General features: G+C 53.5%; 1 protein-coding gene across 1 annotated transcript; it reads right to left on the reverse strand.

Moving 5' to 3' along the window:
* Positions 1–1825: 1825 nt before the first annotated feature.
* Positions 1826–17960, reverse strand: RALY (RALY heterogeneous nuclear ribonucleoprotein). The gene is made up of 7 exons (XM_086622781.1): positions 17705–17960; positions 14118–14190; positions 8827–8874; positions 8500–8660; positions 7394–7507; positions 6585–6730; positions 1826–1870 (listed from the first exon to the last, which is right to left on the reverse strand). Exons 1-7 carry the CDS (start codon positions 17958–17960, stop codon positions 1826–1828), a joined length of 843 nt encoding a protein of 280 aa, XP_086478907.1.
* Positions 17961–18422: the final 462 nt, after the last annotated feature.

Raw genomic sequence — 18422 nt, forward strand, 5'->3', positions numbered from 1 at the left:
ATTATACAGGATCGTATGTACAAGGTCACCTTTCTCCCAGACATCAGCATCACAGTCAGTTCATAGCAAAAAAACCTGCAGCTCATCTCTCCAAGCCTAGAAAACAGCTCTACAACGGCTCAGTACAACACCACGGAGAAATTGTACGGGAACTGGGAAAAGGTAGGGGAAAGCACGGTTATCCCTTTAATCCCTCATGAATTACTGGAAACTAAGAAATGCAAATAAAACATTGTGCTTCAAGAGCCATGCTTGCTCCAGGATGGCCCTCGGGGCAGGGAAGCATTGCCCCCCCGGACCTGTTTTCCCCTTCACCCTTCAAAGAGAGATGCTGTAGATGTTCTCAGAACACTCTGCACGACCTGGGGGGGCCACGCGTTCGGTTCCGTGGGAGGGTTTGACCACGGAGAAGGTGCGGACGGTGTTCTGGAATCAAAGCACTGATGTGTGTGTGTTTCGGAGGGGCAGTGGGGAGACGGGCAGGAGATATTGGATGGGAATAAAGTGCTGCGTGAGTTTCAGTCCCATCTGCCCCTGGACTCAGGAAAACTGGACAAGCCCACGAAGGAGGGACGAAGAGGAAGAGAAAGGCTGAGAGACCTTGTGGGTGTCGGGGGGCTCTCAGGACCAGCCACGCGCCGGGAGGTGGTGGGGCACAGGCAGGTGGATGTTGGGCAGGTGCGGACACCCGGTGGGGCTGGGGCAGGAGGAGCACTGGCGAAGGGGCTGATGTCCCTGGCACTGGGCTGGAGACGCGGGTGGATCACATCCCTTCCAGGGAGCAGCTGGTCTGAGAAAAGGGTCTCATCCACATGTGCTGCACCCCCTCCCTCGGCAGTGCCGTGCTCAGCCTTTACTCAGCGGCTTCCCGGTGGAGAACGAGGAGACCAAACGATTGAAGATGATGTATGCTTTGTTCCTCCTGCTTGAGATCACTTGTTTTCCAGGGGGCAGCTCCCCTTCCCCTTCCCCGCTCTCCCAGCAGCAACAAAGAGCACAGCACCGGCAGTGGCTCCTTGCCACCGGGAAGGGACCGCGTACCCGTGGCAGCTCGTGGGGTAACAGAGACACACCAGGAGGTGACCAGTCTGGGGGGCATAGCTCACCCCACACCCTTAACATGACCTTTAGTGTGAGAACACCAATTGTCCAAACTGAGACAGTACTTCTCCCCCAGTTAGCAAATGCTCTGGCTCTCACCTAGCATGGGATAAAAGGTCTTTATTGGGTCAGGCTTAGTTCTCCCTCCTCTCCTGCAAAAAGCTCTAGAACATCTCTAGAACATCTCTGACTCTTGGGGTGACACAACCGCTCTCCCGTTACCCAGTTGGTGACGGTCATGGATTCTGCGGGGTTTGGTTCCTGCAGAGCTCTGAACCCATCGCACAGGGTAGTGGGGGGGTCACTGGGATGATGAGTTTTCTTTGTCTTCGCTTTACAGATGGATGGAAGATGTCGGGCCATGTTTCTCCTTTTGAATGCCAGGTAGAGATGACAGCAGCACTTCGATTCAGCTTGTCTTGCTCAACGTGCCAGGACAGGGGTCAGCCTCGTGCGTTCCTCACGCCGGTGCTCACTGCTGTTCCGAAAGAGCTGCCAGGAGAGAAGAGGGGACGGCGGGGGGGAAAATGTACATCATTTCCCTTGAACCTCAAAGGTTTGTGATTTAGGAGAGGGAGGGAGGGGCTGATCAGTGGCCCAGCTGAGTAGCCAGGCTCAGTGTTAGGAAAACACAGAGGATCTGTGGAAAAGAGCATCTTCTGAAGCAGCAACCCCCCCATCCCAACGTGCATGGAACGAAAGGTTCTGCGTGAGCTGTACCTGGTTACTGTAGTCTGGCGTCCTCCACGTCTGTGTAATGGCTGTTCTCCTGGAGGGAAAAGAGAACCAGAAACAGTGAATCACCACGTGTCCCCCCTGCCCTGCCTGGGACACTGTCACACCTCATGCGTGGTGACCAGCTGGTACCATGGGGTGACAGAACGATGTCAGGTGGCTCAGCGCGGTGGAGGAGCAACAAAACACAACTGATAAGGTGCTGTGGCTGGGGCAAACCCACAACTTCCCTCTGGCTCCTTATTCTGGAAGGGCTTGGCCAAACAGACCTGGGAAGCCTGATTCCCTCTTGAAGTCAGGCTCCTGCTCAACCTCAGAGGGACTGGGATGAAATGAATGCCACCTTTCCTTGCCTGAAGTCAAGTGTCTGATCTGGGCTACACCCAAGTCAGCAGCTCCAGTGGACCTGTCCCAGGGAAGGTTGTGCCACGAGTTGCCACGTTAGACTGGATGCCTAATGTCTGCCCGGCCACGGTAAGTCCGTGCTCAGCACTTTCATAAAGTTCACCGCGTGTGCTCACACAGCTCATGCCTTGTTGCAGCACTGTGAGAAGTTAATTTGGGACCTTGGAATGTCCCACACCAGGGGCTGGGCATTCCCGCGTCACTGGAACTGCCCGCTGATGCTCAAGGTGCGGCCAGTCCGCACCGGCAAATCGTGCGCGATGGAATGACTCTGCTGTTGGACGCGGCCATGTCCCAGTCTGCAGCACAACTCATCACCCCATGACAACACTCACAATACCCATCACCCCAAAGGCCACGCGGACAGTCCCGGCTGCTGAGCCGCTCTTGGCGCCACGGCCGTTCTGGAAGCCCAACAGGTGAACGTTCCCTCCTGGGGCCGTTCTGCAGTGCCATCTCATCAGGAGAACGAGGTGCTCAGCAGTGGTGTGTTATCATCTCCTGCACAGGCCAAATTTTGCGGTGAACATTGTGGAGCTGGAAATGGCTCCAGGATCTCCTGCAGGGGCTAGAAGGGAAGGGAAGGAGCCCAGTCCAGCCCTGTAGCAGCAGGACGGGGGAAGCAACAGGGCACTGGGGGAAAGAAATGGATTTCTACGGTCAGGGAGACTGACGGGGTCTTGGCAGAGACCGTAGAGGGGAAAAGCCTCAGGACTGCAATGTGTGAAGATGGGAGAGCTGGAGACTATGCTGGGAGGAGCTGTGGATGGAGCCTCCCAAGAGAGGGAAGTCTGGAGGCTTGTGACTTCTGGCAGCAGAACAAAGGCTTCTTCCCTGCAATGCCAGCGCAGGCAGTGCCCAGGGAACAGGCTCTTTGGGAATGCCAGGTGAGGTGGCACGTGCTCTGGGCGAAGGAATAGCCCAGATGCACAGGGATTTGCCAGGGAACAGGTGACATGTCAGCTGAGAGCTTGCAGGTGAGGATCAAGGGACAGAACAACGCGGGTGACATCATGGCAGGCATCTCCTACAGACCACCGGATGCGAAGTCTCCTCCGGACGGCTGGGGGAAGCCTCCTGATTGCAGGCCCTGGTACTCCTGGGGGACTTCGACCACCTCAGCGTTTGCGGGAGGGCAGCAGGGCTGGGTGCAAGCAAGCCAGGAGATTGCAAGCAAGACCTGGAGAGCGTCAAGAACAATTTCGTGACACAGCTGGATGACCAGCTGACCAGGGGAGACATTCTTCTGGACTGGTACTGATGACTGAGGAAGAACTGGTCAAAGATGTGAAGATGGAGAGAAGTCTTGGTGGCAGTGACCATGAGACTGTGAAGCTGAGTATCCTGAGAGAAGCGATCAGGATAAAGAGCAGAATCAAATACTTGAACTTAAGAGAAAATGTTTTGGGTTTTTCAGGTATTGGATAGCAAAATCCCATGGGATACTGCTCCGGAGGCCAAGGAGGCCAGGGCATCTAGGTCATCTTCAGGGACACCTGCCTTGAAGCACAAGAATGGCCCTTTCTCATGACAGTTGGGCAGGTGTGGCAGAAAGCCAGTGTGGATGAACAGCAAGCTCCCAACTCAGCTTTTTCCTACATGAAAAGGCAGAATCCAGAAGATGGAAAGCAGGGCTGAGCCACGCAGGAGGAATATAGAGCCATCCCAGTGTGCAGTGACGGAGTTAGAAGAGCACCTGTAGGTACGCCAGCGGCAAAGGCAAGGCTAAGGAAAGTGTAGGCTCACTGCTTGGTGGGGCAGGGGACCAAGGGACCTAGTGACAGCACATGAAAAAGGCCAAGGTACTCAATGCTGCTTTTTTTTCTTGTTGGTTTTCACTGGTCCAGTCTTCCTGACCTCCTGGGTCCCCAGGAGCACCATAGCTCCCAGCAAAGCACCACTCTGCTCAGCTGTAGTCTTTTCACATGAGCTCTGGTTCAGTGAACTCCCCTACGAACAGGGATGCTGCAGCCTCCTGGTCCCCAGGAGACATCCCACAGGTGTCCACAGGGTAGAGGTGGGACAATTGGGTCCAACTGGATCTTTTCCTACTTATCACCATGGGGCAGAGGTTCATGGCAGGGAAGCCTCTGTGCTGGGCACTGCCCAGGTGTTGGCAGGTCTGGGTCCTGCCTGGCATAAGCTCTGCCTTTCGTCTTTCCCACTGGTGATGGCTACACTCCTCTTTGAACTAACTGGACATCGGTCCAGGCAGATGCTCAGCAGCTAAAACTAAACAAAGTTAATCCCATTGTGTGAGGCTATCAGTGAGAGCCCAGCACCAAACGCAAAAGAAACGGTCTGGCTGGAGACTGGGGCTGATAACTGACCAAAACTGCACGAACACAGCAGAAAATCTGACTACAAATCCACCACTTTATGCTACAAATGTCTGGAACTGTCAGGGCCCACTGAGCTCTCCCTCCAGAGCAGCCGGCGGCGTGACGGGGACGTCCCCTTGCCCAGGGACACCTCTCCAAGGTTACCCCTCGAGGCTAAGACACCCTTTACCCAACACCAGGCATCGATGGGTTGGTAAGTGATGCTTTTTGCACGCATGTAACAGTTAAGATACAAATAGTCAGTTTACACGATAATCTCTGGGTCTCACACTAACTTTAAGTGTAGTAGAATATTGACCCAGAGTCCAACTGTACTTATTAAATATTTTTCACACCTAAATTTACTAATTAGAGCTCTATAAACTACTAGATCAGCTCTGTCTGGGCGACCTCTGACTCTTCTCTTGTGGCACACTGCCCCTCAGAGCCAAGGGCAGATAACATTTTTAGGGACTGGTGTGGGCACCATGTCCATGGAGAGCAGGTGGTGAAGGCTGCGCTGATGTGCGTGAGCCAAAGAGACGAGGGATGAAGGAGTGACTCCCCAGGAACTGGGAAGACTTCAAAACTGTTCAGTGTTGTAAGGTCAGGAGCAAAATGTAAAGGATGGCTTTTGTGAGCCGCCTGGCAGTGTGGAAGAGAGCATCCCTGCAGACAAATGCCCACATTAACCTGCCCCGTGCTCAGCACACGTGAGCCTGTCTGATGTTGGCAGTAAAATATTTCTGATCCCAATGCCACTTTAGGACCAGAGAGTTACAGAAACTAGAGATGGAAGGGAGCTGAAATAGTCATCCTGTTCCTCTACTCTTAATGAAGATCAGCTCTTCTTAAATCATTGCTGGCAGATGTCTGTCCACTCTGTTCTCTATCCCACTGATGGCAGAAAGGTTCACATTTTTTGTTGATGGGCTGTGTGCTGCTTTATCATCATTACCATCAGTAAGTTTCCCCCTAATTTCTACCATCTGTTTCCCTCGGTGTAATTCAAACCTGGCCTTCCTCATCCTAACTGATAGAGGGATGGAGGCCAGCTGTTGCCTTTCTTCTTTATAGGGTCTGGTACAGCATCTCCCCTTAATCATCTCCTCTTAGGCTTAGCAGGAGTCATGGATTGCAGCTATGAGGCACCAGCAACAGCTGAAAGACCCCATTCAGATCCCTCATCTATCATGACTAAGATGGAGCAGAGCAGAAGAGAACAAACAAGCTGGGAAGTGTTTTGAGTTAGAGGAGCTTTTTGGCCAGAGGAAGAGTGCGGCCCACGTGCAATGCAGTGCAGTCACCCCAGCGATAAGGGGGATGAGGAAGAAGAAAGGGATGCTGAGCTTCATCCTCGCTTCTGCCACCACCAGTGTTGGGGTGAAGAATCATAAAATGGTTTGGGTTGGAAGAAACCTTAAAGATCATCTAGTTCCAACCCCCCCTGCCATGGGCAGGGACACCCTCCACTACACCAGGTTGCTCAAAGCCCATTCCAACTTGACCTTGAACACTTCCAGGGATGGGGCAGCCACAGCTTTCCTTGGGAAGGAGCGGAGCTGTCGCAGGGGACGCTCAGCAGAGGCTCAGAGGCTGCCCCGACGAGGTTGATGCCATTTGGTGTCCGTCCAGGAGAAAAGGGCATCCAGGAAAGCACAGTTCATATAACACAGTCTGTCTCTGCCGTACGTTCCAATCCGTCCGAGAATTACTCAGGAGTGGAACAACTTGTTTTAATCATTAATTAACAGCAGTGAAATCGAGGAAAAACGTGGTCTGAATTTCAGGAACCAGCTGTGCTGCTTCAGCGGCTCCACGTGTGCTTGCTCGGTCAACGCTTTTGCGAGCAGCAGGACAGTTTGGAAGAACAAGCTGCGAACAAATCATGGGATTGAAATGCAACAATGTCTTTTGAGGAAGGAAAAGCTATTTTTCTGGGGATTCAGTAAGTTCCAGTAAAACTGTGGTCCACTACTGAACACCTTTGGCTGGAGGGATGTAGCACCCGAAGTCTCTTACCAGTTCATCTTCGCACTCGTCCCGTGCGAGACCCTCTTCCTCACCCTCGTCCCCGTTCAGCGGCTCCTCCGTGTTGGCCTCTGCCTCCGACGCTGTGTCTTCCTGTGAGATTTCGCTTTTGCTGCCTTCCACCTTCTTCCGTACCTCTGCGAGAGAAGAGCCAAGCCAGGGTCAGGGCAGGCAACGTCCGGAGCCCGACGACACTGACCCAGCGGGCCCCCAAATTCAGCCGGTAGGTGAATAATGGAGCTAGGGCTTGGTTTTTTCTGCAATGGGAAGTTTTGCTGATTTTGAGGAAGCTGCCTGAAAGTAACTCTGGAGAGGGCAGAGCAGGTCATTGTCTGCGTCCCTCTGGGGTGAGTGTAGGAGGCAGACAGAATGGGAATAGGAATAGGAATGGGAATAGGAACAGAACAGGAATAAGAACAGAATAGGAATAGAGTAGAATAGAACAGAACAGGAATGGAATGAATAGGAATAGAACAGAATAGACCAGGAATAGAATAGACCAGGAATAGCATCCGAATAACAGAACAAAAAAGCAAACTAAAAAAAAAAAAAAACTCTATGACAAAAGAAAAAAAAAAAAATCTCATCATTTTAAAAGCCAGTTCCGTAATCTGGGGAATTTTGGCATGTGATTTCAGCCTGTGATTCCACCCTGGAACCTGAGGGTCGACACTTCGCCGTCAGAGCCCAGAGGATGCTCTAAGCCCCGATGGTTTCAAGGCCAGTGCCACAGGGCCCTTCCCTGCTCTCTGTGCCCCTCCTCGGAGCAGCCCCGAGGCACCCGCGGGCACCCGACTGACCTGCAGACAGCTTCTGCTCCTCAGCGATCTGCTCCAGCCGGCCCAGGAGCGCATCAATGTTGGATTTGATCTGCGTCAGCTCAGTTTTGATTGTTTGCAGCTCGCTGCACTTCACTTGGGAGGAACGAAGGGAAAAAAAAAAAGGCATTTAGTGCCCTGCAGAGCGCCCCAGGTGTCTGTCCCAGCCCTCCCCCTGGCCCAAGTCACCTTGCCGAGCCCGTCAAAAAGCCAACTAGAAACCTCACACTAGAAACACGCTCCTTGCATCCCCGGGGTGATGCTCACACCTCGTTGCACAGCGTAGCTGAGCTTGTCCACGTGGGAAGGAGCTGCTGGGAGGGGTGTGCTGGGTGTCCTGCACCGCTCACGGGGGCTCGGTGGGCAGGCGAGGAGGGGCCGGCTCTGCACGGGGCAGCAACACGCACTCCTTCACTGCCAGCCCTCGCTGCCTTGGTGCCTGTTAGGGCACCGGCAGGGAAAGCTGGGGAGGCTGCGGGTGGGTGCGTGCACCCAAAACACCTGTGTGTCCGTGGTCCGGGCACGTCGTGGAGGCTGACACCAGGATTTCATAGAATCATAGAACCGTAGAATGGTTTGGGTTGGAAGGGACCTCAAAGATCATCTGGTTCCAACCCCCCTGCCATGGGCAGGGACACCCTCCACTACACCAGGTTGCCCAAAGCCTCATCCAACCTGGCCTTGAACACTGCCAGGGATGGGGCAGCCACAGCTTCTCTGGGCAACCTGTTCCAGCGCCTCACCACCCTCACAGTGAAAAATTTCCTCCTTATATCTAATCAAAATCTCCCCTCTTTCAGTTTAAATCCATTGTCCCTTGTCCTGTCACTACACACCCTTGTAAAAAGTCCCTCTCCAAAGGGAGATTTGATTTGGCACGTCTGGGTTGTGCGTGCACCTTCCTCTGCTGCGTTCACAGCCTGCGGGCTTCTGGACAGCCCTTGCTCGGGCTGTTGTTCCCAGATGTTTTGGGTTTTTTAAGGTTTCCCCTGGGAGCATCTGGCCCTGTGGGTGAACCCGTGGGGATGGGAGGTCCAGGTGCACGCTGGTCTCCGCACCGTCCCGCTGCACCCCGCGCACACACTCACGCTTCAACTTGGCCGAGCTGTTGGCGATGGCGGCGGATCTGGCGAAGAGCTTGACGGGGAGCGTCGCCTTCACGCGCCGGACGAGGGGGATGGTGACCCGCGGCCGCTTCACAGGAACCACCCTGGGCACCGGAGAGACTCGGCCCCGGTACTCGAAGAGCCTGGAGAGGTGGGGGGAAGGTTGGTGGGGCCGAAGCAGCCCTGCAGCACCGCCAGCCCCACCGCATCGGCCATCGGACCCCACCGCGCTCCCCACGGCAGGAGCCGCGCTGCAGGGCAGCTCTCGCCCCGGAGCCAGCCCCTCGGGCTGGTGGCCCCCCTGCTCACCTGTCGTAGAAGTCATCTCTGTAGTAGTCGTAGTCGAAGTCGTAGCCGCTGCAAAGACAGTCAGGATGGCACGGGTTAATTAGTGCTGGCAATTTATTAGGAGCATTACTCCCTCATCGCCTGCCGAGACTTCATCTCTTTGTGCAGCTGGTTCTTCACAAGGCACCACAAACCAGGTGGTTCCAGCAGGGACTCGATGCCCTGGCACACCCTCACTGCCGGGAAGGGCAGCGCTGCCGAACGCACCGGTCACCCCCAGCCAAACGCAGCGTCTGAAGGAACGCTGGTTCAAAAAGTTTTGCTGATGTTCCCTCCTCCCAGCTCCGAACAAAGAGAATTGGAGCCTTTGAAAGCAAAGAGTCGAGTCTGTCCTGCATCGTGAAACTCCTTGAAGTGGCTTATTAAAAAAAAAAAAAAAAAGAAAATCTAATGGGAAGAAAGAGAGAGTGATGGGGAGAGGGAAGGAATCTGAGCCAGGAGAACCTGGGGCATGGGGAGAGGGAAGGATGCGTGCTGAAGTATGTAGCTGAGAGTAAATTCAGTGTCCTGCATCTTACGCAAGAAGCGACAAGAAGAACGTGTGGCTGGTGGGCAGCGTGGTTTGGACCAGAAATTCCCAGCTTGACCCAGGACACCCGTCCTGCCTATGCTGGCACTGGGCTTCTCACTCAATGTTCTAGTTTCAGTAACTGGTCGGTTTCTTAAATGGGTTCTTTCCATGCTCCTTGGATGCTCCTTGGGTGCCCCAGAAGCCTGTGGCAGCACGGGGAGCCTCAGTCTGTGCCTCAGGGGGACCTGGAGCCCACTCTGGATGGCTGGAGACACCCAGGCTCCTTGGGGACCAAAGACAGTTGATGCAAGAGGTTAAGGACAAGGTATCATTTGCATCTACAGCCTCTTTTGGGGTTTGCTGCCACCATCATGCACTGCCATGGTGACCTCAAGTGAGGAGGTATTTAATAAAGCTATCTCTGTAGCTGCCCATCCCTGGAAGTGTTCAAGGCCAGGTTGGATGAGGCTTTGGGCAACCTGGTGTAGTGGAGGGTGTCCCTGCCCATGGCAGGGGGGCTGGAACTAGATGATCTTGAAGGTCCCTTCCAACCCAAACCATTCCGTGATTCTAAATCTGTGACTGATGACCCTGCTGTAACATGCTGGTGAGGTTGTGGCTTTACAGACGACACCAGGGAGGCAGCGGCTGGATGCTTTCACCAGTGTCCTTGGAAGTCAGGCACTGAGCAGCAGGCAGGTCTTCCAACACGGACGCGGAAACAAAGCCAGTAAGAAGCGAAGGCCTTAGCGTGGGTGATTTATCTGGCCACTGTGTGCCTGAAAATTTCCCCGCACGTAGGATAAACCTCCCTGAGACTGACGGATCGTTTGTCAGTGACCTGGCAGGGCGTCCTTTGTGTATGGCAATCATTTCTGCCATTTTGTTCCATCAGCTGGTGACACTGCGCCCTTTAAAACCAAAGGAGGAACCACCAGCAGATCTGCTGCGTTTTCCTTCGGTAATTAAATAACGTTGATTAGTGACTCGCAAAGGTTGGCCAAGTGACTCGCACTCAATTTGTGGAGCCGTTTCTGAGCACGTTCCTGAAGAGTGACCGTGGATTTGCGCCGCTGCGGTTTTAGTTAGTGCCGGAGAGCCCCGCACCGATGGCTGCAGGTGGCACGTTGTGCTCAGCTCGTGGCCCTCGCCTAGTGGTTGCACAACCTTCACTATTGCAGCCGCAGAACTAATACCTGCTGGAAAGGGACTTGGAAAATCTCGCATTGATCTCGTGTTTCTGGTGGGAGATTCCTTCCTCCTGCAGCAGGAAGCTGGGAGAGAAAGGTGGGAAGGGAGCCCGGCATTGCCAAGGCAACGGGGCTGCAGTGGGACAGGGTGCACACCCTTGCTGGTGGTGTTGTGGCTGCTGGGCTTGGGCACCACTGCTCGTCCCCTCCTCTGCCCCAGGGTTGTTTCCCAGCCTGGTCCGCGTGGATTTGGCACCAGGACTTGCTGGGGTGTCACTGCTCCCAGCACCGCTGCCGAGACATGGGAGGGGGGGATCTGTTTGGAGATGGGTTGACACCAGGTTTCTGCAGGGATCATAAGGGCCGTGACGAGGGATGCGAATGCCAGCTGAGCTGGAAGGACATCATCCACTTGCCTCTGCGGACTGGGAAAATAAGTCAGTGGTGGTTTGTTCCCATCACCATTTCGGAGACAGTTCCATGGGCCGCTTTGCTGCCAGACACTCGGTTGCTCTTGCAGTTCTTGCTCGGGTTGTCCTCACTCTCCTTTTGGCTACAGAGCAACTTGAGCACCAGCACGACAGGGAGGGGCAGAGATTTGTGCCTCCAAAGGTCGAGCGCAGCACCGGGCAGACCCCACTGCCCTGGGCAGAGCCACCTGCCCTTCCCAGCCCATGGCAACACACAGCCAACTCACAGCACAGCAGGACCACTGGCACTGACCTGAACATGGCCCAAATGCCCCAAAATCCTGCCCAGGCATTTGCTCTGCAGGCAATGAAGGTGATGCCAGAAGGCAAAAGGCTTAGGGACGCAGTATGTGAATCCCTGGGGGACATGGTCAAAATACAAGTTCATTTTCCAGCCATCCTCACCAACTCTTTTGCAGTATCTCCAGGCACATCTGTGTCCGGCAGCGGTGCTGGGGTGCCAGGCAGGAGCACCCAGGGGATTTTCCAGCAGCAAAGGGATGCTCTGGCAAATGCCAGAGGCAGAGGGAGGGAGGCCCTGAAGATCCAGAGAGAGCTGGGGAGAGCTGTGATGACAGCGCGGTTTGCTGTTAATTGATGGTCCCTCCTATGGGGAGACCTGAGGAAATTCATGCTGGCATGAACCTGGGTGTGTGTTTTACTTCTTGGAGGTAGGTGGAAGCCACATCCCAAAGGATTTCTACTAAACACCCAGCTATGAGTTGGTTTTTGCCTTTTGCAAGGGCATGTAGTGATAGGACAAGGGGCAATGGCTTTAAACTGAAAGAGGGCAGATTTTGATGAGATCCAAGGAAGAAATTCTTCACTGTGAGGGTGGTGAGACACTGGACCAGGTTGCCCAGAGAAGTTGTGGCTGCCCCATCCCTGGAAGTGTTCAAGGCCAGGCTGGATGAGGCTTTGAGCAACCTGGTGTAGTGGGAAAGTGTCCCTGCCCATGGCAGGTGGCTGGAACGAGATGGTCTTGAAGGTCCCTTCCAACCCAAACCATGCTGCGATTCCATGATATCGTCCCTGGGCTGGTGGATCAAGTAAGACTGTCAAGATTGTTGCTTCCTCAAGTCCAAATTGAGATTTCCCTTCCCCTTGACCCTCTCACACAGACTTGGAGTGAGGAAAAGTTATACTCAACCTTTGAAAAAATACCGGTTTGTGTTTAACACAGCATTTCTGTGAATTATAGCGCTGGGATTTTTCAAGTCTAACATTTAGAAGAATTTACGATGGTTGGGGAAGTTATAACCACGGCTCACTGCAAACCTGGATTACCTACTTTCTGTGAGATAGCGTAAGTTCTGCTAGTCCAGATGGCAAAGTTGGAATCTGACAGCAATCTGGGATGAAGTATTGCTGGAGCTCAGAGCAGTGCAGTTCTCTGGCCCATATTTTAGCATATGCGTATTTGTGGGAGGAAACAAACATCTCTCGTTTGCTCTCTCTTCATCTACATGGCAGCCTGGAAGTCTGAAATATTGGTCATTTTGACAGGAACGGATTAGCAGCCCAAGCACGGATGAACAGTAAATGAGATGCTCTTTACTGCAAGACGTATGGAATGAATCGATGTGCATTATGGCTACCAGCCCCACGGAGGTAGTACATGTGCAGCTATACGGAAAGATTTGTGTCATCTCCATTTCCATACATCAGTGTGGGGAATGCAGAGTCTACTTCTCCTCAAGTGGTGACCCCTGTGAATGCAGGGGGCCAAGTTGTGGTGAAGGTCTAAGCTGGCCCAGGGTGGGAGGAAAAATTTTCCTGGTGAAAGTTGCAAAGGAAGAGCTCAGCTGGGAGACTCGGGGAAGGTCTCAGAAGATGCCCTGTGGGTGGTGGTGGGAGGGTTGCTGAAGCTCTGGTGTGTTTGCCTATACCGCAAGAGCGTTGCCACCACTGAGGTTTGCCATTTGGTAGCACAGCGGTGTTAGACTGCGTGGCTGAGTCTGAATCATAGGGTTTTTTTCCACTTCTCTTCATCTCTCTCACTTTTTTTTTCTTTTTGTAGAAAAATCTACAGTTCTCTCATGTTTTTCTTTTGTTATAACACCCACCAATAACCCTGACACTGATTTTAGTCTTGTCTTCCCAACATCACACCTTCCAAATCCTGCCTAAGCGCCCCAGGCTCCACACCATGAGACTGGCATAAAAATAATGAGAATTTATCAATAAAACACATTTTGGGATTTGTTTTTGGGTTCTTGAACCTGCAGGGTACTCTCCAAATACCTTTTCAAGTTTTCTCTTCTGCAGCTTCAGGAGCAAGAACTTGATGAGTTTCTCCCGTGTTCCCATGACTCCAGACTCTGGGGCTTAAACGAAAATCTACACTTGTGGAAATTTTGATAAAGTCTCTCGAGCTGCCAACAGCAGCACTGAAGGTTCACCCTGACATCTGTAACACCTTACATCTTACTCCACGTCCTGCTTGTCCCTCCCATTCCCTTGATCCCTTAGTTACTGCTCCACAGCACAGGTTCCCTCGGGGATTGCCCCGGCCACCTCTTTGGTCCACCTCCATTACCCCAAGGGCTTCAACTCTCTTCCCTTTTTCTCTCCCTTCCCATCATTCTTCTCTTGCCCTTTCCTCAGCATCTTTCCCTAAATTATCCCTGTTGCCCCCAACACCCAGCATGTGCCACTGTGCCCCACTCGTCCTCCAGAGCTGGAGGAGAGTGCTCCTCATGGTGCACTTCTTTCAAGACCTCTGATGTGCTTAAAACAGGTACTGCCCACCTTTCTCCAATGGTCTCCAGGTCCAACACCGTTCATAGGTTGGACCATGCCCAAGCAGAGTCCCACAACGCCATGGACGTTGGCCAACTTGGGTCTGCTGCTGATGCCTCTTGGTGGCCCTCCTCCCTGCAGCCTACCACGGAGGGGCATTGCAGAGGCCAAGAAACCCATGGGAGAAGATCTGAAGGTGCAGCAGTGGCCCAGGGCTGCCTGGGGCAGGGGCCTGGGAGCTCAGGGCAGCAGCCTGGGGGGTGGGAAAGTCAGCCCCAGCCAGAAGACATATACCACACGGAGCCCTCGGCACAGGGAGGTGGCATGGTGGAGACCTACCTGTACAACGCGGAGGCTGCTCTCTTCAGCCCTTTAGGTCTGTTGGGTTTAGGTTCCCCGGCCATGTTGATATCTGCAATGAACGGACACGCAGCTGTGACATGACTGTGACATCCGTGCTCGCCGGGGGCTGTATCCACCACGGAGCGAGGGAGGCTGTGCGCAGCCCTGCCACCAGCAGAAACAAGCTCCCCCATGCCTCCCACCGCATTGCCCCCTGCTTTTAGCACGTCTGGGGCCCTGCTGGACCTCCACAAGAAGCCACACATATCCCTGCACTTGGCAAGCCTCTTCCCTCTACAAAGCTGCTAAACATTTCTTTTTGACGTCAACGTCCTGCACCCGGTCTAACCCACGCACACAAATTCCAGACAGGCTTCTGCAGAGAACTCGGTGCCGTTATGATATCTTCTACCAGGGGAGGTGAGAACGAGCTCTTCTAATCCACCAAGGAAATTCTTCTCCTTGGACTCAGTGTCAAACATGCTTTTGATGGGAGAATAAAATGATACAGGCAATTTCATGGAGGCTGCTGAGAGCCCGGCAATCTAACGGAGAGGTGAGCTATGGGGAGCAGGAGGCATAGCTTCTTCTTTGTTTCTTGACCCAGCAGTGAGCAAATTCCCTGCTGGCTTCTCCAATCAGCCCAAAACTTTTCCTGTCCTTCAGGTCCTTTCCATCTAAATAGGTGTTGGACCTCCAGGCATGCCAGATCTGAGCCAAGCAGGACAGGATCTCCTTACGTAGAACAAAAGCACCATTTGCACAGGGCTGGACAGGGGCTGCCCCACAGCATCAGGCAGGTCCTTGTGCTAAGCTGGTGGCACAGGTCACAGCCTACTTTCCAAAGTGAAAAGTAGAGGCACATCCAGATTAGCCTGTGTGTTTTCTTTGCTGTTTTTCACCCTCCATCCTCCCGTACTCAACAGCTAAGGGGAACACAGAGGAGTGTTGAGCCTGAACACTAGCAAGGACACGCATGGCCATGGGACAGGTCCATGGACAACTGCTGCCAGCGTGAACGTTAGGCGTGCTGATGCCTTTCCGGCTCTGTTGAGCAATGCAATGCTTTTTCCTGTAAAGGAAGAGAGGAATAAATGCTTCCTTGGTGTGTCCCAGAACACATCCCTGCTCAGCTCCTGTTCCCTTCTCCCCAACCCTTTTTGCTGTCAGGGTGTGTCTTGCCAGCTGCCAGTCATTCCTCTTGCAAAATGGAGAGCTAATGACAGCCCCACGCTGATTAACACCCTTCGAGGGAGAGGCAACGAAAGCCCGATGGTGGATAACGATAACAATTAGCTCAATTTGCTGGTACTGCCAGAAATAGCACCGCGGGGCCTTCACCGGTGCGTGCAGACAGAGCAGGAAACGTCTACTGTCAACCTAGAGTGGTGATGTGGTGATGTGCCCTCGGATCCCTCAGGATTCCCTTGATACTGAACAAGGAGAGGCAAGAGCTCAGCACGCACATCAGCCTGGACGGATTTTGCATCTCATTCCCATTCTGGCTCCCTCCACTGAGTCCACCCCCCAGCCCAAGGCAGTATCTGTCCCTCCTGCTCATATCCAGGCACCTTTGCCCCAAGTAGATGGGGAGGTGGTGCATTGTCTGGCCGACATGGCAGGGTCAGGTTATGGTGTGGATTCAGCTTCCAGTGCAGAGCTCCCACACTGGAATGGTAACTGGCTCCTGCAAGGACTGGGGTGTCTGGGAGGCTCCAGAGAAAGCACAGGGGTTGCCAGGACCCGCCTGGCAGAGCGGTTCCATGTCCCACCACAGGACAGGCTATAGGTGTGATTCAAACACCTCTGTTTTGTGATGCATTCATCATCTTGCTGATCAATGAAAATGCAAGTTTGGTTGTCTGCATAGCCAGTGATGAAGAAGAAGAAAAAAGAAAAAAAATGGAAGAAATGCTTTTAGACCACTTAGTTGGAGAGCTGACCTCAGCTGGGAGACGTGAGCTAAAAAGATGCTGCTGCTTTGCTCATTCATTCTGGTATGTTCCAGAAAATGTCACCTGCAAATGGTTGTTGGTGCTTGGGAACAGACGGGGGGGCTGAACCCTCCTGCTGCCACCTGCACCTGCCCCCCGACCCTGGGGTTGCACCTGGATGAAGTTACCAGCTGGAGGTGGCAGGACAGAGGGCAGCCCACCTTTCTGCTGCCCACCTGGGAGGGAAAGACCTCCTCAAAACCCTGCCTGTGATCAGAAGCAGTGACAGTCTCTTCAGCAACGTCCCCTGCCTGTCCCATCTCCACGTTCCTCTGTGGCCATCACCTCCTCTTTTTTAGGAGGGAAGAACTTTCTACCTTGTTTTGTGCAAAGACATTTTGTAACCAAGTTGTTCAGCTCTTCTCCTCTGCTGGATTCTCCCAAAGGGGAAGTGTCCCTGTGTTTCCACTGGTCCATGGACAGCAAAGGAAGCCTGCTGAGCTCTTCCATGGTATGACTGGCCCATGAAGGGAGGGCAGATGGAAGGGAACTGAATTTGCACCTTGTCCAGAACCTGTAGAGGTACCTGTTGGCATGCCAGACCTCTGGCACCAGCACAGAGAAGAAAAAGAGGTTCCTATCATGGTAAATCTTTCACCTCTCTCTCCAGCTAAGTGGGCAAGCGTTGCCTGTCCCTTAGCTGCCCCTTCTGTCTCTGCTGGAGCACCACAACGAGCTCCTCTGCTCCCCAAGGCTGTCTTTGTCACCCCTACAGCCCCTGCACGCGTGGGCAGTGCCGGGCTGGCAGCGCCCCTGCCATGCCGCGCTTCCCCTTGGTCTGCACCTCCGCGCTCTGGACCGTAAGAGAAGTGAAAACAAGTTTCCAGCAGGCTTGGAAACGACAATTTGTCATTAAAAAATACCGTCTCTGGTTGCAATTCTCAGCTTAGAGCTGGTGACAAGAACTTCTCAGCATGCAACGCTTCAGAGCAACCTGCAAAATCCAGACGCAGGTTGGATTCCCAGTCCCCTGGGAGCAGCCGGGTGGTTCTGTTTGTTGTTTCTTGTCCCACAGCAGTGCAGACGAGAGACTTCCATGTGTCTGTTCCCTCATTTAAGGTCAGCAAGGCTTGGTGCAGAAAGGGACCCAGGCGACGTCTTTTCCCACGCTTGTTCTCCCTCACCAGATCAAGGACAAGGACATGGGTGATTCAGAACCATGGTTTAGCTTCTACGATCGCAGCCTATAAACGAGTTTTTGGGCCACAACATCACAGTCCTGAGAGTATTAATGTGCCTGGATGGCCATGACCAGCCCCACTTCTGACCTCTACCCACATGGGGCCCGGGAGCCTTCAGCCCCTACCTGAGCCATGCTGCAGGAGTGCTGGTCTCCAGTTCTGTTGCAGCCATGCCTGGGCCTGGCCACGTACCTGCTCACCCTTCTCAGCCTGGTCCCACACCTGCCTTGTCACTACAGACCTGCTCAGTCATCACTGGGTTGCATCTGACCTGCTCACCATCCCTGGACCTGATCTTGATCTGCAGGTCCCAGTTTGACCTCAGACTGGCCATCCCTTGGTCATCCCCCAAGGAGCAACCAACCCGTTGTTGCACCTGGACACTCAAATGGCTGAAGAAAAGACTCACCCAGTGTCTGGCCAGCGAGCACACGTCCATTCTCGCCCAGGACAGCCGCACGCGCGTGCCTCTCGTTGGAGTACTGTACGAAGGCGTAGCCCTTGTGAACGGAGCAGCCCACCACTCGGCCGTACTTGGAGAAAATGGTCTCCACATCTGACTTCTTGACCACAGCTGTGTTGAGATTGCCAATGAAGACTCTGGAGTTGATGGACTTGGGGTCATTCTTGTTCGTGATGTTGCTCGTCTGCACCTTCAATGACATCTTGAACACCTGAATGAATAAATGGAGAGTCAGGAAGGTGTGCAAAGGAAGTTACAGAATCATACTCATAGAATAGTTTGGGTTGGAAGGGACCTTCAAGACCATTTAGTTCCAGCTCCTTGCCATGGGCAGGGACACCCTCCACCACATCAGGTTGCTCAAAGCCTCATCCAACCTGGCCTTGAACACTTCCAGGGATGGGGCAGCCACAGCTTCTCTGGGCAACCTGTGCCAGTGCCTCACCACCCTCAGAGGGAAGAATTTCTCCCTTAGATCTCATCGAGATCTCCCCTCTTTCAGTTTAAAGCCATTGCCCCATGCCCTATCACTCCACACCCTTGTCCAAAGCCCCTCTCCAGCTTTCTTGTAGCCCCTTTAGGTACTGGAAGGTGCTGCAAGGTCTCCCCGGAGCCTTCTACTTTCTCAGCCTGTCTCCATAGCAGAGATGCTCCAGCCCTTGGA

This window comes from Tauraco erythrolophus, chromosome 18 (genome assembly GCF_009769465.1).
Source record: "Tauraco erythrolophus isolate bTauEry1 chromosome 18, bTauEry1.pri, whole genome shotgun sequence".
Classification (NCBI taxonomy): Eukaryota; Metazoa; Chordata; class Aves; order Musophagiformes; family Musophagidae; genus Tauraco; species Tauraco erythrolophus.